Source organism: Balaenoptera ricei, chromosome 16 (assembly GCF_028023285.1).
Source record: "Balaenoptera ricei isolate mBalRic1 chromosome 16, mBalRic1.hap2, whole genome shotgun sequence".
NCBI classification, from domain to species: domain Eukaryota; kingdom Metazoa; phylum Chordata; class Mammalia; order Artiodactyla; family Balaenopteridae; genus Balaenoptera; species Balaenoptera ricei.
The window spans coordinates 45,850,472-45,878,001 of NC_082654.1; the positions used below are offsets into that span (position 1 = coordinate 45,850,472).

General features: G+C 34.3%; 1 protein-coding gene across 4 annotated transcripts in view; it reads right to left on the reverse strand.

Moving 5' to 3' along the window:
• Positions 1–201: 201 nt before the first annotated feature.
• Positions 202–27,530, reverse strand: part of IPMK (inositol polyphosphate multikinase) — a 38,299-nt gene continuing 10,970 nt past the window's right edge. For 3 of the 4 annotated variants that reach the window (XM_059899748.1, XM_059899747.1, XM_059899750.1), the window contains exons 3-6: positions 23,637–23,733; positions 15,867–16,039; positions 4,059–4,140; positions 202–2,818 (exon numbers count right to left, since the gene is read on the reverse strand). In XM_059899748.1, the coding sequence (XP_059755731.1) occupies positions 2,196–2,818; positions 4,059–4,140; positions 15,867–16,039; positions 23,637–23,733 (975 nt within the window). In that variant the 3' untranslated portion in view covers positions 202–2,195. The remainder of the gene's footprint in view (positions 2,819–4,058; positions 4,141–15,866; positions 16,040–23,636; positions 23,734–27,530) is intronic. The other variant, XM_059899749.1, reaches the window with a different exon arrangement.

Genomic DNA, 27,530 nt, shown 5'->3' on the forward strand with positions numbered 1-27,530 from the left:
AGTAACATAAAATGGGCATTGGATAACAGTGATAAAAAAAATGTAAACAAACAGAATTAAATGTGAATCCCTTCCCTGAAGAACAAAAGATAAAAGTGTTTCTTGTTTTATTAAAACAAAGCATTATCTATTGTATCAAAAAGGTAAGACACTGATTATACAAAACTAAATTTCCAAATATGGATAAAGAAAATATGGAACTGATTCACACTTTATTGAGCTAAAATGCGCAAAAAATCTGATAATACTTAAATTTATTAACTTCATTGTACATATAGGTTGATACCACCCCATACAAAAAAAAAGTCTCATTTTGTTAAGATTCAAAATAGTGTTTAAATTATATGAGCTTAAGATTTATTGAACCATTATCCAAATAACAACAACAACAAAAGTCTACGCTGTGGGACAAAAAAAGTAAAACTAAAAAATTTCTATTAACTATGACTTGAACTTCATCCCCACAAAAAAAAGCTATGGCAATACCCATTTAGGCAGCAGAGAAAAATATGAAGTCCTTATGGAAAATACCTACACTGACTCTAAATAAAAAATGTTAAATAATCAAATTTTGCTATAACAAATGCATATGAATTTTAAAGGTATTCAGGCCTAATATATTTACTAAGCACAGAATCCATAGGGCATTTGTTACTTTTCTTTGTGCTCAGATACTTGCAAAAGTACACTCAAGAGAGGGCTGGGAAGGTGAGATAAACATAAAATTGTGATACTTTCCTTCACACTAAAAAAAGGCCCTTGAATTTAAAAGTTTAATTTGTAATTTTGGGGAGAAAACAGTCTAACAGTTCACAAGTCTAAAACAATTTCCAGGAATATGGCAAGACTGCTGACTACTTAAGATGTTTTATTAGTGAATCAAAGTGCAAGTAATGAAAACATAAACATTTAACATACTTGCAAATTTAATTTCAAAGTTCTAAATGTTTCCAATAACAAATAACTAGTTATTTTTTAAAAGGGGTAGATGTGAAACAGAGATAATACTTACAAATCTAATTTTTCCAAGAAAAATAGTACTGCCCCCCCATGAAGTTAAATTATAATTTCTCTCTTGAATATGATATACAACTGTTTTAAGAATGAAACAGGAGCATGAATTTAGACATGTACCAAACTCTGTACGACGTACTAATTTACACACAGTATTTTTGCTAACACTCACCATACTGGATGTTGTCTTTCACTGCCTATTAGAATTCTGAGAAACACTTTTTAGCAACATATATTCATACCACTGCTTAACTAAATGGGGACATGTAATTACAAGAATTGTAAAAGAAAAAAACTCTCAAAAGTTATTTAAAGGAGAAATAAGAAGAGCTTCAATCATCCACCTTTTTGAAGCTGCAGTAAAAGGTATTATATGGTTTATAATACTTGTCACAATGTAGTAAAATTCCAATTTTCCCATAAAGATTTTAAAAGAAAAAATTTTGTTCCTTGCAAATAACTTCTCTCTTCCCTAAACTTGGCGAGACTAATTATTAGTGCCCTTAATGTCAGACTTTTGTTGTTGTTGTTGTCCATTTCAATGATCTTTTTCAAGAAGTATTTTGAAATACGCATATAAATGGAAATTAAAGGGAAAATCTGCTTTTGGAATACAATAATTCTAAATCATTTTACTTCTAAGAAGCACCTTTTGATATGCTGGTCTGAACTTTTAATATAAAACCTAAACAGTACTTATTTCTGTAGAATTTTCTCCAGTTTTAATAACTTCATACATAGCAATACTAAGGATATCAACCTGTGCTTTCTAGATTTTTGAAAGTGTTCTAATAATGTAATGAGTTTAGATATGGCTCATTGTCAAGGGTGGGTGGACAGAGATTTCACAATAAATTGGCTACAGAAAGCTAACTAAACTCGTAATGACTGAATAATGGTTTGCATTTTGCTTAAGCCAAATAGATGTTTAAGCCACGTACCACCACATTCCCTGCTTAACATTCCTAAGTTTCTTTATTCTTTATAGTTTTCTAAAGAACAAATAATTAGTTTTCCTGAGTAAGATTATAAAAAAGTTAACCCTTCTACCAAAAGTATAAAGACAAATAAAATGTAGACTCACAATACAAATTTTTTACACAGCATTACAAGTGCAGAGTTATTAACTGCCACTCTTCATTATGATTGCCCCACCCCTTTAAAAGATTGCAGCAAAGGATTCAATTGTCTAAAATACTCTGCAGTACAGTAATTAAATGCTTCAGCCCATAAACATATCCCTCATCTACTGTGTTGCTAGGGAACACATGAGCAAAGTCTATCATTCGCACTTCTACTTCCGCAACCTCTTGACAACCAGTGGGAAGATGGTAGAAGACTTTTTCCAGTTGGGAAAGTACGTTTCCGTTTAAATGTTCCTGTGACATGCTTTTCCACCCATTGTCTTGCTCTATATTTTCAACTTTCAACGAAGTCTGACTGTGATGCTTTTTTGAATACATTTTTCTGTGACGAGCATACATTTTGGACAAGCTTTTGCCCACTGAAGCCTCTATTTTTCCATTTGCTGTGGAACTTAACACATGAAAGTTATTATTGTACTCTAGTACATCTGTGTCTGAGAGCTGTCCTTTGGACAAAAACTTTTCTGCTAAAGTTCTGTCATTCAATTTTGCAGTAGTTGGCTGAGATGAACCTTCATAAACAAACAGTAATGAACTTGCATAAAAGTTAAGCTGCTTCTGGCTTTCAAACCACTGCAGAATATTCTCAATCTTCTGAATACTGGCAGCAATAGCATCTTTTCTTAAGCAGAATCCATTATGAAAAAAACGGGAGACTCCTATAAAAAGGAAAATACTAGGATTATAATGAAATTATGAAATAACTATCACTTGGGAAGTAATCTCATCTTAGATACAATTCTTTAATTTTCTCCCATCAGCCCCTGCAATTAAGTGAACAGATAAGAATTCTAGTCAAACACAGAATCTTGGAGCTCAACTTAATTTCTGGTGAAGATATTCTCGCTAGAAAACATATAAATGACACTTATGTAACGTGAAGTACCTTATTTAGACAAAAAATTTACTACAGGTAGACTGCTAGTTTAGTGCTCTCTCTATACATTCTCTTAAGGAACAGGATTCCAAGATTTGCTTCATTTGCTATTATGAGGAATTTTACAGTAAGATTACATATTTGTTAGAATCACATTCACGAACTAATCTAGAACCTAGAGTCAAATCATAACCATTTTTAATGATGTCAACAGCCCATTACCAAAATACCAAACCATAACTGTACTTAATTTATGTTCTCGAAAATATTTATTAAATCAGTCTTTTCACAAAAGTTGAGCTCACTATGGGGACTAGTACTACTCCAAGTTGAGTATGTTATTCAAAATTGAGACTTTTACATGTTTTAACCTATCAGATTAGGCCTCTTATAAAATTATTTATGCATATTTTATCATATTTGGGAATTTATGGATATATGTAATTAAATTTTGCTGTTCCCCTACTTCGGAACAGAAACTGCTAAAAATAGTCATATTAGCCTGAGAAATATTTTAATAAAGAGCCAATCTGGGGATTTCCCTGGCAATCCAGTGGTTAGGGCTCCATGCTTCCACTGCAGGAGACATGGGTTTGATTCCTGGTCAGGGAACTAAGATCCCGCAAGCTGCACAGCATGGCCAAAAACAACAGCCAATCTGAATATTAGCTTGCTATTGGTTAAGTATACCAAGGCAAATACTAATTGTTAAGGGCACACTATAGATGATTATTCTGTATACATAAAATAAAAATTCTTCAAAGTATTTACATCACTCTTAAGTTCTGCCCCATCTTGGATAGAGCTAATAATAAACTTTAAAAGAATATTATTTCTGGAAATCTGTGCTATCACTGCTTTTATAATATCTTGGCCATAAATATTTTAGAAGCATATATGTTAAAACTTTATTGTGAACTGAATCATTATACCAAAGGAGAATTAAAACTGAAATCACTTTAGAATTATTTTGATAACTGTGTAGTAATAAAAGCATTGAAGTATGGTTTTTCAATCCTTACCATCCTTTAGAGTTTCTTTTGTTAAGCTTCTCCCATAGTGCTGGTTTTGTGTCTCATAGCTATCAGAATGAACATGATAAACCTGTCAGAAAAAAGCACTGAATATTAAACACTAATACTCCTTGACCCAGGGCTGGGAGTGAGGAGCAGTGGAGGGAATCCCAGCAATGCAAGGATGGTTAAAGATGGGAAGATCTACTCATATAATTCATTCTAATGGAGTTAAGATGAAAAAAAAAAATCATATTGTCTTATCATGCTGAAAAGGCATTTAGCAAATTTACATCTACTATCAATGAAAACTCTTTAAAAAGACAGATGAGTACTTCCAATACGAAAAGAATTATCCATCTCAATCCACCAAAAGTTAGCCTCAAGTTTAAAGTAGAAATAAGGAAGCATCTGTCCTAAAATACAAGAAACTTCCACAAAAAGTACTCAACCACAATGTGTTTTATCATCATTATTACCTAATATTGTTCTGGAGTTTCTAGCAAATGCAAATAGATAAGAGAAAGAAATAAGAGGCATAATAATTTGAAAAGGCGGCAACAAAAATACTACTCTTTGTAGATAATGGTTGTATATTGGAAAATCAATTTAAAAACTAACAAAAACAATAAAAACTTGAAATGGTGACAGTACAAATTAGTAAACAGAAAATAAGCTTTCATATATACAAACAACTGGCTAGAAAATGTAATGGAAGACCCTACTTACAAATCAAATAAAAAAGAAATAAAACATAGGAATAAACTAAAAAAGCCTAAGATCTACAGAACGACGTCTTTAAAACACTCCTAAGATATACACATAAACACATACCCATGTTCTTAGAAAGGAAGATTCAACATCATAAAAGATACAATTAATCTAGGAGTAAAATCAGATTATAATAAAACACCAACAATTATTTTAATCATATAAGCTAATTTTAAAGTTCATATAGAAAATCAAGAATTGCTAAGGAAAATCCAAATAAGATCAGTAAGGAGGGACTAACCTTGCCATCCTACTAGATATTAAAACATATTTTATTTATACTTTTTCCAACTTTATTGAGGAATAAATGACAAGTATAATTGTATATATTTAAAGTATGCAATGTGATTATTTGGTATATATATACATTGTGGAATGATTACTAAGATCAAGAAAACAAACACATGCATCACCTCATACAGTTAACTCATTTTTAGTGTATGTATGCAGTGAGAATGCTTAAAATCTACTCTCAGCCAACTTCAAGTATACAATATCGTATTATTAACTATAGTCACCATGCTATACATTAGCTCCTCAGAACTTATTCATCTTATAACTGAAAGTTTGTACCCTCTGACCTACATCTCCCCATTTCCCCCTTCCCTAAATCCCTGGAAACCCCCATTCTATTCTCTGTTTCTATGAGATCAGCTTTGTCTTTTGGGTTTCTTTTTTTGACTCAACATATAAGTGCTACCACACAGTATCTGTCTTTCTTTGGCTGGCTTATTGCATTTAGCAAAATGCCCTCTAGTTTCATCCATATTTCCTTCTTTCTCATGGCTGAATGATATTCCATTGTTTAAAGAGGCACATCTTCTTTATCCATTTATCTGTAGACAAACACTTAGGTTGTTCCCATATGTTGGATATCGTGAATATTGCTGCAATGAACAGAGTGCAGATATCTCTTTGGGATAGTAATTCCATTAAAACATACTTCAAAATCAAAAAACATGAGAAGCTTGTATGTGATAATGGTATTTTAAACCAGCAGAAAAAGATGGATTATTATTAAATGGTGTTAGTATGATTAACTAGTGATCTGGAAAAAATAAGTTGTATTTATAACTTATACCAGGATAAATTCCAAATACATCAAAGATCAAAATGAGCAAAATAAAATGCCTCCCCACCCGAAGATAGAAGAATCCTTCAATAACTGATAACTAGGGAAGGCATTTCCAACTAAAACTCAAAAATTTCTACCACATACAATATGTTTTTTAAAATGTTCATAGTGTTTTTGCCATTCAGAAATCAAAAGACAAACAGAGAAAAGGTATTTGAAATTTATATGATGAACAAAGGGCATGTTTACTCTTATGGGAAAATGAACAACATATCTGAAGAGTTCACTGAAATCAAACAGCTCTCAAACATACCAGGAACACAGCCTACCCCAAAATTGTGGCAACCAAAAATGCCTCCAGACACTGCCAAATGACTCCCTGGGGAATAAAACGGCCCCTGGTTCAAAACCACTGTTCTAGATATCAGGCAGACTGCCAATATCTACCACAATTATAAACGCATACAAGCTCAGCAATTCCCCTCTGGAAGCTTATCCCATAAATACCCTAGCACACTGGTGGAATGAGGTAGGTCTCCGGTTAGTCATTTGTAACATTACTTGTAAGAGCAAAAGACTGGAAACAAGTCAAAGGATCCATCAAAGTAAGCTGGTTAAACTATAATACTGTGCCACTATGGAAAAATCTTCATGATACGTTAAACAAAAAAAAAAAAGCAAGATACAGAACAGTGTTCAAAGTAGGTAGGTTTTGCAATAAAGGAATACATATATGCAGCATTTACTTGTATATGTTTAAAATACTTCTGGAAGGATACACTGGAGAAAAAAATCACTATAATATAGTATCCTGTGTGGAGAGTGACTTCTCACTGTATATATTTCTATACTTTTTGGAGTTTGAGCCGTATAACAATGTATCTCATCAAATTTTAATTAAATATTTTTAAGAAGCATTAAGAATACATTGCTTTAGGGACTTCCCTGGTGGTCCACACACTCCCATGCAGGGGACCCGAATTTGATCCCTGGTCAGGGAATTAGATCCCACATGCCACAACTAAAGATCCCGTGTGTGCCGCAACTAAGACCCGGCAAAGCCAAATAAATAAATAAATATTTTAAAAAAGAAAAAAAAGAATACATTGCTTTAGAAACTGATATTTTATAACTTTCAGTCTGATATGGCTAATTACCATCTATCTCAAATGCTTCACTTTATTCAAAGAGTTAAATTAGAACCGTGTTCTTACAGCCTATTAAAGAAAGATAATTTATCTTGAACAAAGTGTTACTATGAATAGAAGAAAGCATTTCATAAATACCAAAATTACATTTGACTACAGGAAAAAATATTTTTATAAGAACAGTTAATCATAACCAAAATGTGTTTAAAAAAATATACTCAAGTTCTCTATGCACAGAAATATGTGTAAAAGAGGATTTTCAAAGTGACAGAGGTATTAACTAATGCTATGTGGCAATCATATGGCAATATACAAATGTAACAAATCAATATGTTGTACAACGCAAACATACACAATGTTATATATCATTTATGTTGCAATAAAAAAGGATGAAATTGAGAAATTAATAATCAGAGGAAATATATTAAATAAACACAAAAAACAAATGAGAAGAATTTTCAAATACTATTCAGGGATGTATTTTCTGAGCTAAGTTAGATTTCACATATGAAAAATATAAATTTCACAAATAGACTAAAGCTAATTAGTTTCAGTGGGACTCCTTTATTGATATTCTCTCTTCCTCTATTTACTTATTCTTATTCATTCATTTATTTTTTTATTGGAGTATAGTTGATTTACAATGCTGTATTAATTTCAGGCATCTTTATTTACTTCTACTTTACTAGTTAAAGCTAGAATATCAAGAGGTCTGAGAATTTCTTCAGTCTCTACCCACTGTCCAGTCTTGGTCAGTCACAAAGATATCTATAAATCAAAAGTTACAGTACCACCTTGAAAATATTTTTAACGGAATGGTAAGCTGGAAGACATGAGTAGAACAGAATAACAAGCAAAAAAAAAGCTCCAGCACTTCCTGGATCATATGAGTTGCTTATTTTACAGGAACTCATGTCAGGAGCAAACCAATTCAAATATCTTTAGCAAAACACATTTCCTATTAAATCAAATCCTATTAATGGAAAAAAGAAATTTGAAGGGTTACTGTTATCCACTATTATAGAGGAAAAAAAGGTATACAAAAAAAGAGTCTGATTTTTAGACAATGTGATAAAGATCAAAAGAATCTTTTCCCCCAGTAATTAGGAATCAGTGATTAAGAAACGTGACTTCTCTCTTAAGTGCAAATATTTATTTCTTTGCCAAAAATTTAAGTTATTGCCAAAAATATACTGGAACATCCAAAATTAAATCATCTAAAATCTTGAATCACAAGTTCTAAAGAAATTTCAGGTAAATTTCTACAAATTGTATTTCAATTACTTGTGGTTAATAAATATAATAAACCCCTACAGTTATACAGCATGTGTTTTCCGAGTCAATACAAAACTGGAAAATTAAACAACCATTCAAATAGTTAACCCAAAAGGATGCTATGTCAAAAAGCCAGTAAGTCCCAAAGCAAGCTGCTGATATATTAACTTCTCTCAAGTTTGATACTTTAAGCTAAAATACACCCCACCTTCCTACATATAGTATGCTCCAGTCACCTTACATAAACTCCTATTTCACAATATGCTCTGCTTCTTGGTTTTCTACCTATTATTTTCCCCGTTGCCAGTTCAAAATACCACCTTTTCCAAAGGCACTCTATACTCCTCCTTTTGTGACTCCCTCGTTCATATAGTTCCTATTCAGTTTCTATCTCTTTTGTTACACATATCTTAATAAATCTTGTTGTTAAATCAAAGTGAGTCTTATCATCTACACCATCTTGGGATCAAGGAAATAACAGTATAATTGCTGACAGTCATTTAAAAATAAGGAATTCCTAAATTGGCATGTTCTTCTACCCACCAAACCTCTTCCTACTACTGGTTAAACATAACAGAAAAGTATGTTAAAACTGATATATTTGGTAAATTTCAGTCTATTCAGTTATATTAAGGGTTGTTTTTGGTTTGGTTTTTTTTTTTAATTTAAAGGCAGGACTGTCTTGGAGGAGAATTTTTAAAATTTGGAACATTCATTCTAAAATTATTCAAGTCTATCTTTATTATTAGTCTATAAACCCACTGTGATTAAAAAGTTTAATGAATTTACCACCTACTAAAGAAATAACTATTTGAAAAAAATCCTAACATAACTCCAACTAAATTCAAGGTATGTCTCCCAATTTTAACATTCTAGAATAACATAATTAAATTTATATTCACATTCTCATTCTCATTTATTATTTCACACTTCAATCATATCCTTTCTCAGATAAGTAAACAATATGTAATTATAAACTGCTAACTACTATATAAAGGAAGCCATGAAAACAAAAATAGGGGAACCCAAATTGATCTACAGATCCAAAACTATTCCTTACACCAAAATCCCAGCCAACACCTCTTTGCAGAAATGACAAGTTGATTCTAAAATTCGCGTGGAAGTTGAAGGGACCCAGAACAGCCAAAACAATCTTGGAAAAGAAGAACAAAGTTGAAAGTCTAACAATTCCTGGTTTCAAAACTTATTCCAAAGCTACACTAATCAAGACAGTGTAGTTCTTGGGAGTTCCCTGGTGGTCCAGTGGTTAGGACTAAGTGCTTTCACTGCCGTGGGCCTGGATTCAACACCTGGTCAGGGAACTAAGATCCGGCAAGCTGCACAGCACAGCCAAAAAAAAAAAAAAAGACAGTGTGCTTCTGAGAAAATATCTGCAAATCATATATCTGATAAGGCGTTAATATTCCAAATATATAAAGAAGTCAGACAATTTGATGGGAAAATTTTTTGATTCAAAAATGGACAGAGGAACTGAATAGATATTTTGCCAAAGACAACATCCAAATGCCCAACAGGAACATCAAAAGGTGCTCAACATCACTAATCATCAGGGAAATGCAAATCAAAATCACAAGATAGGGGCTTCCCTGGTGGCGCAGTGGTTGAATCTGCCTGCCAGTGCAGGAGACACGGGTTCGGGCCCTGGTCTGGGAGGATCCCACATGCCGCGGAGCGGCTAGGCCCGTGAGCCACAACTGCTGGGCCTGCGCGTCTGGAGCCTGTGCTCCGCAACAAGAGAGGCCACGATAGTGAGAGGCCCGCGCACCGCGATGAAGAGTGGCCCCTGCTCGCCGCAACTAGTGAAAGCCCTCGCACAGAAACGAAGACCCAACACAGCCAAAAATAAAAAAAAAAAAAAAAAAAAAAAAAAAAAGTGCAAAAAAAAAAAATCACAAGATATACTTCACACCTGTTAGAATGGTTATCATCAAAAAGACAACAAATAACAAGTGTTGGTGAGAATATAGAGAAAAGGCAACACTTGAGTACTACTGGCAGGAATGTAAACTGGTGCAGCCACTATGGAAAACAGTATGAAAGCTCCTCAAAAACTTAAAACTAGAACTACCATTATGATCCAGCAATTCTACTTCTGGGTATACACCCAAGAAAAAGAAAATAGGATATCGTGGTGCTATATGCACTCCCTGTTCATTGCAGCATTATTCACAATAGCCAAGATGTGGAAACAACCTAAGTGTACATCAATGAATGAATGGATAAAGATGTGGTGTGTACACACATACCTTGTTTTACTGCACTTCACAGATACTGTGTTCTTCACAAATTGAAGGTTTATGGCAAGCCTCCATTAAACAAGTCTATCAGCACCATTTTTCCAACAGCATTTGCTCAGTTCATGTCTCTGTGTCACATTTGGTAATTCTCGCAATATTTCAAACTTTTTCATTATTATTATATTGTTATGTTATGTGATCAGTGAATTTTGATGTTACTATTATAATTGTTTTGGCACTTTTTTAGCAATAAAGTATTTTTAAATTAAGGTATGCCCATTGTTTGTTTAGACATAATGCTATTGCATACTTAACAGATTACAGTATAGTGTAAACATAACTTTTATATGCATTGGGAAACCAAAAAATTCTTGTGACTTGTTTTATTGTGATATCTGCTTTATTGCAGTGGTCTGGAGCTGAACCCACAATACCTCCAAGTACGCCTGTAAATAAACAACGGAATATTATTCAGTCATGAAAAAGAAGGCAATCCTGCCATTTGCAACAACATAGATGGACCTTAAGGGCATTATGCTAAGTGAAATAAGCCAGATAGAGAAAGACAAATACTGCACAGTATCACTTATACATGGAATCCAAAAAAACAAACCAAACTTATAGAAAGAGAGAGTAGAAGGTGGTTACCAAGGGCTGGGAGGAGGTGGGGGAAATAGGAAGAGGTTGGTATTCATCATTCAGTTATAAGATGAATAAAGTCTGAGGATCTAATGTAAAACATGGTGACTAAATTGATAACACTGTATTGCATAACTGAAATTTGCTAAGAGGGTAGAACTTAGAACTTAAATGTTCTCACATACACAAATAAAAGATAAATATGTGAGGTGATGGATATGTTAATTAACTAGATGAGTGAATCCTTTCACAATGTGTATGCATATCAAATCACCACAATGTATACTTTAAATATCTTTACGTCAATTATACCTCAATAAAGCTGGGGGAAAAAAAAAAAAGACAGTGTGGTTCTGGCATAAAGATAAGACAATATGGATCAACAGAAGAGAACTGAGAGTCCAGAAATAAACTCTTACATTTATGGTCAGTTTATTTTCAGCAAGGGTGTCAAGAGCATCCAGTGGGGGAAAGAATGGTCTTTTCAATAAATGGTGCTAGGACAACTGAATATCCATATGCAAAAGAAGAAGTTTGACCTCTTCCTCAAAGCACACCCAAAAAACTAACTTAAAATGTACACATATCTCAATGTAAGAGTTAAAACTATAGAAGAAAAATAGGAGTAAATCTTCATGACTTTAGTTTAGGCAATGGTTTCTTAACTATGACACCAAGAGCACAAGTAACAAAAGACAAAAAAAAAATTAGACTTCAAAATTTAAAACTTTTGTACTCCAAAGCCATTATAAAGAAAGTGGAAAAACAATCCACAGAAAAAACAACCCAAATTAAAAATGGGCAAAGGATTGGAATAGACATTTCTCCAAAGAAGATATACACATGGTCAACAGCACATGAAAAGAGCCTCAATACCATGAGCCATTAGGGAAATGCAAATAAAAACCACAATGAGATACCACTTCACATCCACTAGGATGGCTTATAGTTAAAAAAAGAAAAAGAGAGAGAGACAATAACAAGGTTTGGGTTTTGGGTGAGGATGTGGAGAAACTGGAACTCCTATATATCACTGGTAGAAATGTAAAATGGTGCAGGAACTTTGGAAAAACACTTTGGCAGTTTCTGAAAAAGTTAAACTTAATCATAGCACCCACCAATTTCAAATTCAGGAACAACCCCCCCCCAAATAAAAACGTAACGACTTGTACATGAATGTTCACGATAGCATTATTAATAATAGCCCAAAAGTGGAAACAACACAAAGTTGACCAGCGAACAAATGGATAAACAAAATGTGGTATATCCGTACAACAATAAAAAGGAATAAAATACTGATTTATGCTAACATAGACAAACTCTGAAAACATTATTGAAAGAAGCCAGTCACAAAAGACCACCTATTGTATTACATGATTCCGTTTATATGAAACGTCCAGAAGAGGCAAAGCTATAGAGTCAGAAAGTAGATTAGAATTGTCTATGGCTAGGGGGTTGGAAGTTGGAAGGAAATGAGGAGTGATTGCTAATAGGTACAGCATTTCTTTTGGGGTGATGAAAACGTTCTACAATTGAATATGATGATGGCTGCCCAACTCTATGAATATACTAAAACCAATCAACTGTATACCTTAAATGAGTGAATTGAATGGTATATAAATTACATCTCAATAAAAATGTTATTAAAAAATATAAACGGAGGAACCTCATTTGTCTGGGGAAATAACACAGGAGAGCAAAATCATATCTTAAAGGCAATGGAAACCCACTGAAGAGTTTTTAAGCTGGGGAATGTCACAATTAGATATACATTTTGCAATGTTTGGAGAACAGACTGGAAGAGAGCAAAACTGAAATTGAGAGTTCAGTAAATTGAGAGTTCAGTAAATTTCAGCAAAACTGAAATTGAGAGTTCACTAGTCTAGAGAGGAATAATTTTGACAATGGGACTCAGGTGCTCGGGAATTAAGATCAACAGGATTGATGGATGGATCTGAGAGGTGATGGTACTATGAGGTTTCTCCCTCGTAAAACTGGATGTATGGTGATGCCATTTACTGAGACAGAGAATAACAGGTTTGCTGCTACTATTGTGGTTGATATTTTGCAAGACAGATCTATGTCAGTTTTTTACATATTAGTCCTAGATGTCTTTAAGTTATCCGAGTAAAATGTCTAATAGGCTGTTAGCTATATAGATTAGGAGATCAAAGAAAAACCAGAAGCTGAAAATATATGTTTGGGAGTTATCAGTGTAAGTAAAACTGAACCAATGAGAACAAAGGATGCTACCTAGGAAGAAATAAAAAAGAGAGGGAGGCAGTAAAATGGAACTAAGCGGAATACCTCAATATTTAAAGAACAAACAGAAAGAAATGAGCTGGCAAAGAAGACTGCCAAGTGGTCTTAGGAAAAAAACAAGAGAGAGTGTAGTGTTATGGACACAAAAAGGAATGTTTCAAGGAGGACCTAGTCAGTGTTGAAGGCTGCTTTTCAAAGTAAAGTAAGATGAGTAATGAAAAATGCCATTTGGATTTAGTGACATGGAGACGTCATTAGGGACCTTCATGAGACACCAATCTAGTGGCATGATGTAGCCAAAGTCAGACTGGAATGGGCTGAAGAATACTGAGTGGGAAGTAAGGCAACAGAAACAAATATAACTAGTTTGGGTGCAATGTGGAAACAATTTAAACCCATTGCTGGAGAGCAGAACAGGATAAAGATGGGTTCTGATTTTTTTTTTTGAGCGTGATTTGAACATATTTAAAACAAAAGGAAAAAAGAGTAAAGAGAGACAGAAGTTGAAGATATAAAAAGGACAAGAGAGAATCAACAGTATTAGGCTCCTGAAGAGGTGGGAGACAATGAGATCCAGAGGACACAGGGAAGGGCTGTCCTTAGTAAGATGGAAAATTCTTCAACGTGACAGGAAGCAATAAGGAGGAAATGAAAGCACTTGCAGGTTAGGTATGTACATCTGTTAGCAGGAAATTAAAGGAAATCCTGTGTGATGGCTTATTTTTTCTGAAGCAGAAGGCAAAGTTATCTGCTAAAAGAGAAGGAAAGCAGGAGGGTGAGAGATTTGAAAACAGTGAAGGTTTAAATAACTGCCCAGTCAGATTCCTTTGAGATGTTTATTCCTTGTTTGTTTTACCATTATTCCACTACCCTTTTCCCCTTTACTATATACCCACATTTAGAGTTTTCTAAAATGAAATAACTGTGTCAATAATTTCTTTGGTTTTATTTACAGACTACCAAATTCAACTGTGCTGTTTTAACTATCACAGTAACAATTCATTTATTTATTTTTTTTTTTAAATTATTTATTTATTTTTTAATTTATGGCTGTGTTGGGTCTTCGTTTCTGTGCGAGGGCTTTCTCCAGTTGTGGCAAGTGGGGGCCACTCTTCATCGCGGTGCGCGGGCCTCTCATTATCGCGGCCTCTCGTTACGGAGCACAGGCTCCAGACGCGCAGGCTCAGCAATTGTGGCTCACGGGCCTAGTTGCTCCGCGGCATGTGGGATCTTCCCAGACCAGGGCTCGAACCCGTGTCCCCTGCATTGGCAGGCAGATTCTCAACCACTGCGCCACCAGGGAAGCCCCCAACAATTCATTTATAATGCTTCCTATTAACTCTCCTGTTTAAAACTCAAAAGGAAGACTGTATATCATCTTACATGATGAATTTCAAAATGACCCATTATGTTTTTATAGAAGCAATAATTTATCATATATACAAATTTTACCTCCAGACATCTAGACATACCATTTATTTAGAGGATTTTATTCCACATTCTTAACAGTGGCATATTGTTTGCGAAGATGGCCTCAACATCCTTGTGCACACTGCCATTTGTATTTTGACTCCCCTATTCCCACCATCAAAAGTGGGGTCTTCTTCTCCCTATCAATATGGACTGGCCCTGTGATGTACTTTGACCTATAAAACTCCATAGAAATGACAGAAAGTGACTTCCAAACCTAGATTTTAACAGCTCTTGTAGCTCTCACTCTTGCCTTCCTGGAATGTAGCACATGAAGAAGCTCCACTTAGCCTTCTGGAAGATGAGGAACCTCATGGGAAAAGGCTCAGCCAACAGTTAGTATCAATTTGTAGACATAAGAGTGAGGTCATTTAGACCACCAAGCCCCAGCTGAGCCATCAGATGAGTGCAGCCACAAGAGGGAACCTGGATGAGATCAGAAGAACTGACCACCTGAGCCCAACTCAAATTGCCAATCCAGAGAAACATGAGCAAAGAAAACAACAGCTTTAAATCACAGTCTGAAACAATATCCTAATTTTTAATTTCACTCTTCTGTTTTAAATATACAGAAAAATTACTGAATATATAAACTTAGCACTTTTCTCGTGGGAAAATCATAAATAATATCACATTCACTTATCATGTTATTTATTTTGCACCTAAACTTAAGACTTCTTTAATACAAAATTATCAGAGTCAGAGCCTTGAGGTTTAGCTATTCATTTACTTATTAATCATGTACTGTATATCAGAATAATTCCTGACACTGCCCACATACCAGTGAACAGAAGAGGTAAAAATCTCTGCCCACACTGGGGAGTTATGGATAACCTAATTCCAAAATATATGTAACATAATTTTCAAGGGAAGAATATGTAACAAGAAACGTGTGTATTACACTAAAAATCACTCTTACCCTCATGCCAAGCACCAAGAACCCAATCTCTTCCATTAATGGGTACTTGCTGACCTGTTGCTGAATCTTCTCAGATGAAGCAAAAGGATCATAGCTTTTCCGCCCTATCTTTACATCCATTATACAGGGCTTATTAAATTTATGGGTCACATCTTCCAGTTTTAGGTATAAATCTGTTATTAAAGAAAAACCCTAATTAGTAATAGGAAAACATATTACTACTCAAGGAAAAACAAAAATGAGGAAATCTTAAAACTGAGAAAAAAGTTAAAACAAGTCCAGAGTCAACAATTATTATTACTCCACCTGAAGAGAGAGAAAAAAAAAAAAAAAAAAAAAGACTGACCAACAAATTTACAACAGGTATAAATGTCACAGGGAAACTCTTGCAGGAGATGGAATAAATAATATTCAACCATAAACAAAAGGTATGAATTAGATATAAGGCTTCCAAGGACATTAAAAAGGCAATGAGATTATTTTAAAAGTTGTCCCAGAATACATTCTCCTTTTGAATATAGTTTATATCATATATGCCTCAGCAGATATCAGTATTTTAATAATTTTTAAGTCTTCATTTAAAATTAGTAATAGGAATAAATCCTTCCCACAGAGGACACAACAGGTATAGGTTAAGAAAGGTAAATCAATCCAAATGATGGTCACTGCCAAATATACATTCTAGTGTTACTAGTCCCAAAGGAAAAACAAATATCTTGCTTTTTAGAACACAAGAAATCCTCAAAAGTTCATTTGTAAATAACTTTGGCATCCTGTATACATCTTTCCTCAGAAAACTATTATAAATGGAGATTCAAGTAAAAAAATAAACATCCCAGTTATCACACACGGTAGCTGACCTTATAGTTTTAGCTTGAATAAGAGTCCAGGTGCACTGAGGGAAAGAAGTAAGGAAAGAAATTCTTCCCCCACTTCCTGGGTGAATGAATCTTCCCAAATAAAGTTCTGAATGAGATCGTAATTTTCAGTTACGAATGTAATAGGAAGCACTTCTCGTAAAAACTTTTCCTCATAGACAGAAGTGATTATATTTTCTTTTTATCAAAGTAACAAGGTTTTACTTCTTTAAAGTAAATAAAATATAAGTAAATAAATTTATTTTTTAAAATTTTATCTCTTAGTGAAAGGAAAATGGCGAGAGGGAGGATTATAACCTTGTAGAACTAGGTGAAGTCAAGTGACAAAAAAGGAACTGCAGCCTAAGAGACCAGCACTGGCAGAAACAAGAAGGAGCATGCCACATTTTAAGAAAGTTTCTAACAAATGGACATCTTCAACAGGATAAGAGAAAGTAAAAGGTCTGGACACACACATGAACCTGCCGACAGTGAAAGGTAATGAGACAAGTAGGAATATCCTGATCAAGAAACTGGAACCAACCCATTTCTGTGCTTTAAAAGATAACCACAGGGGCGGACGAGAAGAGAAAGGAGGTAGCACAGGACAGGCCCCTTCAGATTCTCTCTTCCCAATTTCAGCTACCTTGAGCAAAACAGAAGGAAACCAATCCATCCTCTCCCTAAAGTTGTATAAAAATTTCAGTAACTAGGCTTATATTTCAAGTATCAGAAAAGACTAATTAGATCCTAATACAGTAAATCATTAGCATTCACAAATTTATCATCATTAATTTCCATAACTCAAGAAACCCTAAAAGCCTTACTGAGGTGAGACTATGTATGGGAGTATAAAGATAGTGTGTAAACCTAGCTATCACAGCATCTATAGTTCAGTGTAGGGTTATTATTTTCTACTTGCCAATTTGGTAGTGATTAAAAACAAAAAATAACCTGTTTGTTGTAATAAGATAGAAACGTCAGAAGCTAGAGTAGAGACTTTGCAAACTGCATATAAAATCCCCATTTTTTCCTTCTCTTGCAAAGGAGAAAAATACAAATGCAAACTTTCTTTATAGTGGGAATACAATAAATGTTTGCTGAAAGAATCAATGTTTGCCCTTCTCATTCTTACTGCCCAGGGGAACTTTGGGTTTGGCCTTCCTCATCCTGTAATAAGTTGAGCCATTCCTTCAGTAAACAGGCTTAAGTATCATCGATTTTATTTGACATTTATTTTGACTAGGCAAATGTTTGTCACTATCTTACTTTCGGGTTCTTGATATGTTTTATATGATTGGAATTACCAAATAACTGCTAAATTATTGATTATTAGTGTTAAGTTAATAATCCTTAAATTAAGGCCTACTGAGAGTTGGTTTAGTGTATTCTTTCAGTTCTCTGGCCTTGATTTTTTTTAAGTGAAAAGATTTTGAAATTCTCATTTCTCTTTCTCTCTAAGTTATTAAAAAACAAAACAAAACCTGCTTTAGAGATGTAGAGTTTTAAAAACAGAATATGATGTTATATATCTAGCAGCTTGCCACAACTGCTTTTGAATAAAATAGGTAAATAGGAAAATGAGGCATGATCTGAGCAATGAGATCTAAGCTGATTTTTTTTTTACAGGTTATTATCACTAGAAATTAATCTGAATACTAATTCCCTCTGAAAAAATGCTATTAGCAAATTATTTCAGTAGAAGACAGTTCAACTCAAAGTGGGTCAATCTCAAGACTTAATAACTTAAATGACCAAAGGCATTTTACAACAGGGGAGCCTCATTTATAAGGCAATGCTACAGACTGGATAACAAAGGACACTTTTTCAGCTAAGCCCCTCTGGGTATAGTGGAACAATATTTTTCAATCTTTAGGTATGCAGAAAATATGTTCTAAAACTCCACTGCCAAAATCTGATGAACTAAGAATAAGATAATGTTCTATCTGGAATAGTTTAGGTTCATTGTAACCAAGGTCAAAGAAATAAATTAAACTATATTAATATGATGTTTGGAAAATAATTATGACTATTTGATATGATGTAACTTGTAAGTAAAGACAGATTTTTGAATATTAAAAACTGAAGAGAGCTGATTTTTTCATATATACACATATATATGCATGTGTGTATAAATCATAAAGATAGCAAAATAACTACATTTACTTTTTTAAATTCTTAAAAGCTCTATTTAGGACAACAGATTCTGATGAAGCCAGTCTGTCAGAGGTCTAAGGACTGGCATATGTGAACCTTGGAGCTAAAAGATATTCTATTAAGCTTAGTCTTGGTATTTGTATAATAAATAATGGGACATCTATTTTTCATAAATACATGGATCTCATTACAAGCGGTCACACTGACTAGAAGTATAGTTTAGTTTAACGGGCTGTGGCCATAAGGGATATATCTGTTATTTACATATTAATTTATGGAAAATATATATAGAATTTCCATAGTTCCTTAATTTTTTGAGGTAAAAATCATGAAAATAACTACCAGGTATTCTAAAATACACCACTTCATGCTGTTATAAGCAGACTATTAAGTAAGACTTCTCAGTGGCTATACCAATGGCATAGTTAACATGCTCAAAATATTTATATATTTCATGCTGTTGATGATAGTATGTATAAGATTACACAAGGTTACTATAAATGAAAAAGTTTTTCTACTTTAAATATATTTTCTATTTAAATATATACAATTAAATATAATTATCTTAAATATTAATATAAATTAAATACTTACATTGTTTTCTAATACATTAAGCATAAAAAAAATTCTACTGACGGAATATAGTCCTGATACTCTAAGAAAAAAAGAGGCAGAAAATTCCCCAGTATCAAAGGAGAAAAAAATAAAAACATTTGAAATACTGTGGAAAAATTGAAAGACCTACAAAAAACTAAACAGTCAAGATGAGATAACTAGTTCTTTTAAAGGAAAGACAAGGGTGAAGACATTTAGAGAGTTGAAGGAAGACTTATTCAGATCCCCTTAATGAATATTATTGATTGTATAAATCATTAGAATATGGGTTCCAAGTTTCATCACATTCTTCCCCACCATATCTAGGTACTGGCTACCATCTTCATTTCTGAACCTCCCAAAAAGGAGAAAAGGCCTGGTGGTGAATCCCTGCCCATCTATGAAGCCAAATTTCTGTTTTTCACATCAATCTTCAGCTATTTCTAACAGTAACAGAAGCTGAAAGTAAAAGGAATTATAAATAGAAGAGACCAAAAAAAAAAAAAAAAAAATAGAAGAGACCTTGAGCCTCCAAATGTGGGATAAAGGGAACAGCTAATTTCAGTCCATGCTTCCTGAAACTTGACTAGTAGCTAGATCCAGAAACCTACCAATCAATGAGACTGGAGATTACATTTGAGAACTCTCAATTTGCTCAAACCTACTTGAAGATACACTTTTCCATTCCTCCAAATAACTAACAATAAAAGGCTTTTGATAGTACTTGTACTAGGTATCTATGTACTTACACACAAGTAAAATGAGATTTAATATGTATAAATAGCTCCAAATCTTCAAATGTAATTACTAACAAATGTTTTACCTTAAAAAACAAAAAGAAAACAAAACCCACTGGTCATGTTCTAAGGTTTGCTAATGGTGATGACTGTATAACTCTATAACAAAAAACTACTGAATTGTACACTTTAAATGGGTGAGTTTTATGGTACATAAATTATATCTCAATAAAACTGCCGTACAAAATTTAAAAGGAAAAACACCCTATTGGTCAGCACATCCTTATGCTTCTCTTAAGTGACAATAATTTGCTGAGCAAACTGGCAGTACTTTCCACATTTTACAACTTTGGATTATAAGAATTATACAAAGCTGTATAAAACTCTACCTTGAGCACATAAGAAAAGATGCTCAAATAAAAAGAGGGAAAAAAAAGTCAAGAAATAAATTATGTCATTAATTTAATACTATGTAAAGTTCAGTAATACAAACCAGTTTTCTACTAAAATTTAAGAAAATATTTGTTTTCATGATCCCGTGGGCTAAAGATGTCAAAAAGTTTCCTATCTTATATTTATTTCATTTACAATCAAAATGATAAAAACAGAAAGATGATTCCATGAACTCTCTAGCAAAATCAAAGCTGAACAATCTGTATGGTGCAACAGTTTTATCTAACTCCTTCCAGAGCTAAAAAACTGGAAAGGGGACTTCCCTGGTGGTGTAGTGGTTAAGAATCTGCCTGCCAATGCAGGGGACACGGGTTCGAGCCCTGGGCTGGGAAGATTCCACATGCCGTGGAGCAAATAAGCCTGTACACCACAACTACTGAGCCTGCACTCTAGAGCCCTAAAGCCACAACTACTGAAGCCTGCACGCCTAGAGCCCGTGCTCTGCAACAAGAGAAGCCACCACAATGAGAAGCCCGCGCGCCACAACAAAGAGTAGCCCCCGCTCGCCGCAACTAGAGAAAGACCACGCACAGCAACAAAGACCCCATGCAGCTAAAAGTAACTAAATTAAAAAAAAAAAAAAAAAATCGGAAAGGACGGGAGTTCCCTGGTGGTCCAGTGGTTAGAACTCGGCGCTTTCACTGCTATGGCCCGGGTTCAATCTCTGGTCGGGGAACTCCCCCAAGCCACGAGGCACAGCCAAAAAAAACTGTTTGTTTGTTTGTTTGTTTTTATTTTTAAAAATAAATTAAAATATATTTTTTTAATTGGAAAGGAATGGGAAATTCCCTGAGACAATTGTTGGTATTACAGGACCACTCTAAATATGTATACTTCTATTGACATTTTCTCCTCTCTTTTCTCATTTTCCTCACCTCATCTTTTCATCTCAGTAGCACCAATATCTCCATTTATATTAAAATAAGAGTATTAGAGTTTACAAAGCATTCTCACATAACGTGATCTTCACAACTCTATGTGATATTATTTTCCATTTATAGAAGAAAAGTGGAGCTCAAAAGGTTAATGAGTTAGCAAAGTTCACAAAATTTGGAAATAACTAATGTAGAAGCCAAGTCTTCTGACTTCAAAGTTACTGCTCTACAATACATTAGCAGAGATGTCCCTCAAGATTATTTGGTATTGAAGACCAAAAAGGCTGTTGATTGCTAGTAAGTCTTTGATTTTTAAATCACGCGCCAGTAATCCTAAACTATAAAATGTTACTTTCAATTAAAATATTTCTTCTCTTACCCAAATTCTTTCAGTATACTCTACTTTTCCGAATAATGATGCTGTTTGGTCAGTTATTCTACCCCTTATTTTTTTTTTTTTTTGGTTTGGCTGCACTGCACAGCATGTGGTTCCCCAACCAGAGACTGAACCTGTGCCTCCTGCAGTGGAAGCGGGGAAACCTAACCACTGGACCGCCAGGGAATTCCCTCTACCCCTTCTAAATAATTTTTTAAACTGAGCATTTAACTATCCCGAGGCTAGATTAGATAAGGGAAAGGAAGGGAAGGGGAAAGAAAGAGGCAGGGAGGGAGAAAAGGAAACGAAAGGGAAAGAAGGGGAGATGGGCGGGGAGAGGAGAAGAGGGGAGGAGAGCAAAGCAAAGCTCACCCACCTGCCATACAACTGAAATACAGAAGAATCCTAAATACCCTGGGGAACCAGTGATTTACTATTATCAGAGGATACTCACAGGGAGATACCACGATTCCTTATTAATGAAACTTCGCAAAAGCAGTGAATGAGTAGAAGGGAGACAAAGAATCGAGGAAAAGCACAAGCTGAAACTGTTCAGAGAAGGAGAGAAGGAGCCCCCTTCTCTTCCTGTTCTCAAAATGTGGTTCAAGCACTATCTATATCAAAAAAACTTGAAGCTTTTATTTAACAAGCATATCACTAAACTCCAACACAGATCTGCATAATCAAAATGTCTGGGAATTGAGCCTATTAATTTGCATTTTAATAAGCCTATGGGTTATTCTTAAACTCAGTCAAGTTTGAAACTCTTCCCTCATTCATGAATCTTCTTCAATCGTTAGCAGTCATGCTACCAGTTTAACTGAATTCTGTCTGCTGTCAAAGGCCTTGATGTGGCAAATACTGCTTCAAGTATTAACTAATATTAAGAAAGAAATGCTATGCCCTTACATAGATCATTTTGTCCTCTAACTATGAAACTTACCAGTATTTTTTAAAAGACTGCTATTTAAAGCATGCAGGTGGGGGATGAAGGAGTGAGACAGAAGATAGGGAGGAAGGTACACAAAGAAAATATTTTTCTTGATTTTCTTTTTTTCAAAATGGGAAAAGAGATTGCTCAATATGTTCAGAAGGGGCTTCCCTGGTGGCGCAGCCATTAAGAATCTGCCTGCCAATGCAGGGGACATGGGTTCGAGCCCTGGTACGGGAAGATCCCACATGCCACGGAGCAACTAAGCCCATGCACCACAACTACTGAGTCTGCGCTCTAGAGCCCGCGAGCCACAACTACTGAAGCCCGTAGGCCTAGAGCCCGTGCTCCGCAACAAGAGAAGCCACCACAATGAGAAGCCTGTGCACTGCAACGAAGAGTAGCCCCCGCTCGCCGCAACTAGAGAAAGCCCGCGTGCAGCAACAAAGACCCAATGCAGCCAAAAATAAAATAAATAAATAAATAAATAAATTTATTAAAAAAAAAAAAGTTCGGAAAAAAGAACATCTGTAAATTAATACAGTATTAAATACTAGTATATATATTTTCATTCAATTATAAGAGATTGGTCATTAATTTGTATATGCTATCTAAGAAACTGGTTATGAACAGCAAAAATATCAATAAGTTTTCTTTAATGAGGAAGAGAAAGAGTAGTAAGAAAAACGGATATATTGTTTTTATATACTAGGCTTAATCTTATTTAAGCCTTTTAAAAAGCAACTCTCATGAATTAAGGCTAAAAGATGGATTTTAAAGAAAAGATTACCATTTGGTGCAGTGGGAGGTGACCAGATACCGTAATATTTTGGCAAATATTTTCGTAGCTCTAAAAGAACACCATCAGTACAATCAGCAGCATAAACCTGAAACAAAGAGAAACATAATATTTTCATGTTAGTTTCTTATAATGCTTTATTTATAATTGCCCCATCCATTTCTCAAATAACACACTACTGTTGAATCATAATTTATCTGGTATGAGTTTTAACTGTAAGTAAATCTGGGGAAAAAAAAAAGATTACTATCTGTCTTCAATGAAAAACCATGTACTGTTTAGAGCACATTCTTCTTGGTTATGTAATTCTAGCCTTTCACTGTCCTTGAACTATTTTACAACAAAGTAAGTTGTAGATAACTCTTAGCAAATACAAAAGAATTCTTGCCCATAGACATGAAAATAAATTCTGGCCAGAGGAGGGTCAAATGACTTCCCTCCAACCCCCCTGAAAGGGGAGAGTTTACAGTGTTCCTATGTACACTCATTTCACCTTCCCTTTATGCCAAATAAATTTGTGCTTCTTTGAGTTCTCTTTTGAGCCAGTTTTAAATCTGCCTTATTCCCTCATTAAATGATGAGTTTAACAAAATCTTTACCATGTATTTATTTTATATCTGTAAGGAAATTGTGATTTTACCTCAAAAAAAAAGTATCGTTTAACTCAATGCAAGTCTAACTATTATTGCTCATTTAATTCTTTGATTTATAACCAGTAATAATTCTAGAAAAGACTAGAAATATCCAGATATCCTGGAACTAGATTCTTAACTTTTTTCCTAGAAAAGGAGAGAAAATATTTTTGTTTTAAAAACAACTTGTAAGACATCTTATCCCATTAACTCTTGCCAAATAAGGTCTACCTAATTATCCAAAACCACTTAAGTTTACTCATGTAAAATGCTCATGAAATCTCAGTATCAGAATTCTATGTGTCACACCACATTTATGTCAAGTAGTTACATACAACATAATTCTACAGAATAAACTCAAGTATGACAGAAACTCACCAAATATCCACATGATACATTGTATTTCCCAAGTTCCCCTATTGAAATATGAGCAGAAGTGATATTAGTCACTTCTGGGCCAAGGTAATTAAAAGCAGGGTGTACCTTACCATCCCTCTGTTCCTGGCACAATGACAGTGAGGGCACAGAGTGTTCATGATGACCTAACAACAAGATGGAGGAACCAAGTATATCTCTATGTACTTACCTAAAGAAGTCTATGATATATATATAAGTGAAAAGATAAAAACTGGAAGAGTAGAAAGGTAAACTTTCTCTTCTTACTTTAAATATTTTTTTAAAGTAGTAAGACTGGTATTTACTGCAATATGCCAAGCAAGATTAACCTAAAAAGCTTTCTACCTAGAAATGTAGGATAAAATATAACAAATATTTTCTTAAACGCATAACTGAGCTCCCAAGGTTAAAAAGGAAATTCATAGGGATCCAAAATAAAGAGGAAACCCAAAGTGCTAAGCTGAGCAGTGATGTTGGGCTCACAGAGGTCCACTCTGAAGACTTGAACCAAAGGATAGCTGAACTTAAGGACTAGTCATAGATGAGGATAGAGCTACTATACTGAAACAAGGAGAGTAAATAAAGAATGTTTTGGTCAAGCTGATAGAGAAAAAGAGAAAAACAGCAAATAAACAATATCAGGAATTAAAAGGGAGTCATAACTAAACTAGCATAGCATTTTAAAAAATACTACGAAGAACTCTGCCAGGTGGGTAATTATATAAAACTATAATCTGTATTTTACTATCACATTAACAAAGAAAAAATCAAGACATTTAAGAAACTGAATCATTAGTTTAAAAATACATCCCTTGGGGAAGGGTAAGCTGGGACTAAGTGAGAAAGTAGCACTGACATATATGCACTACCAGATGTAAAGTAGATCGAAGCAGCAGCATCGCACAGGGAGATCAGCTAGGTGCTTTGTGACCACCTAGAGGGGTGGGATAGGGAGGGTGGGAGGGAGATGCAAGAGGGAGGGGATACGGGGATATATGTATACATATAGCTGATTCACTTCGTTATACAGCAGAAACTAACTCAATATTGTAAAGCAACTATACTCCAATAAAGATGTTTTAAAAAAAAGAAATATATATATATATATATATATATACACACACACACACACACACACACACACACACACACACACATCCCTTCCAAGGAAAGAATGAGAGAAAAAAAGATGGATGGAAAGGAGGAAAGGAAGAAAAAGAGACAACAGGCCACTCTGATGAATTCTTAGGTTAAGTTTTATCAAGCCTTTAAGGAACAAAATCCTTATCTGATACAAATTCTTCCACAAAATAGAGAAAGAAATGCTTCTCAACTCATTTTATGATGCTAAAAGAAACTTGATATCAAAACCAGACAAGGACAATATGTGAAGAAATAATAGTCCAATCTCACTTATGAGTATAGCTGGAAAAAAAATCTTAAATAAAACACTAGCAAACAAAATCCAGTAACACATATTATTAAAAAACAAATTAAAAAAGACATGTCCAAGTAGGTTTTATTTCAAAAATGAAAGGTAGTGTAATGTTAGAAATCTATTATGGCATTTACCATGTTAACAGATTAAAAGAGGAAACTCATATGACCTTTTCAATAGATACAGAAAGGCAGCTGAAAAATATTCAATACCCATTCGTATTTTGAATTGTTTCTTGAAATAAAAATAGGAAGGATGTTATGTATCTTCTTCTCCTTCTCCAAGAAGCTCATATGAATCGACTGCATCAGGGAGGGTTCCTTGCCCTCTTGCCATTGTCTCTTCCTGGTACAAGAGACTAGAGGGTAGGAGAAGACTTGAGGTCAGCTTATTTACTTCTCTAGTTCCCTCCTTATCAGTTCAAGTCCTCTCATAAAGTTACCTTCCCTGAGTTCCAGTAACCACTCCCTCTCCTTGCCAATTAGGCCCAGGGATGGTATGGCATTATCTCTTGCAGGTGGCCTTAAACTCTGACTACAGTCCTTTTATTAAACTGACAGAGTGCACCATTTGTTCCTTGACAGAATCTTGACTCACAAAGAAAGCAATTTCCTTAACCTGGGGAGAAGCACCTCTCAAAAACTTAGATTGAAAGTCATACTTTAAAGGGGAAATGTTAGAAGCAGTTCTACTAAATGAGAGGAAGATGCCCCCACCATTGCTTCAATTAGGCACTGAACTAAAGTCCCTGACTGCAAGGGATGCGGGTTTGATCCCTGGTCAGGGAACTAAGATCCCACATGCCTCGCAGGGTGGGCAAAAAAAAAAAAAAAGGATTCAGCAAGATTACTATATATAAGAACACTATACAAATATCTATTTCATTCTTGTGTATTAGCAATCATTGGAAAACTTAATTCAAAAAAATACTATTTACAATAGAAACAAAAAATAAGTTACCTAGAATAAATCCAACAAATTATGTGCAAGACTTTTACAGAGTAAATATAAAATACTTTCCTCAAAAAAGAAGCAGTGTTAGCAGTTAAAAGCATATTCTAGAGATAAGACTGCCTATGTTCAAATCCAGGGGCCATGATTAACTGTTTGAATGATCTTGGTCAAATTATTTAAACTAATTATGCCTTAGTATAAAATGAGGATAAGAATAGTACCTAACTCACAGGTTGTTGTTAAATGAGCTAATGGTGATAAAGCATTATAGCAGTACTTGTTTTTTGTTTTGGTTTGCATCGTTTTTTTACTTGCACTAAATTTAAGAGCTAAAGTTATAAAATTCTTAGAAGAAAATATAAGCATAAACCTTCATGACCTTAAATATGACACAAAGTCTATGCTTCGAAGGACACTAACAAGAAAGTGAAAAGACAACCCAAAGAACAGGAGAAAATATTTACA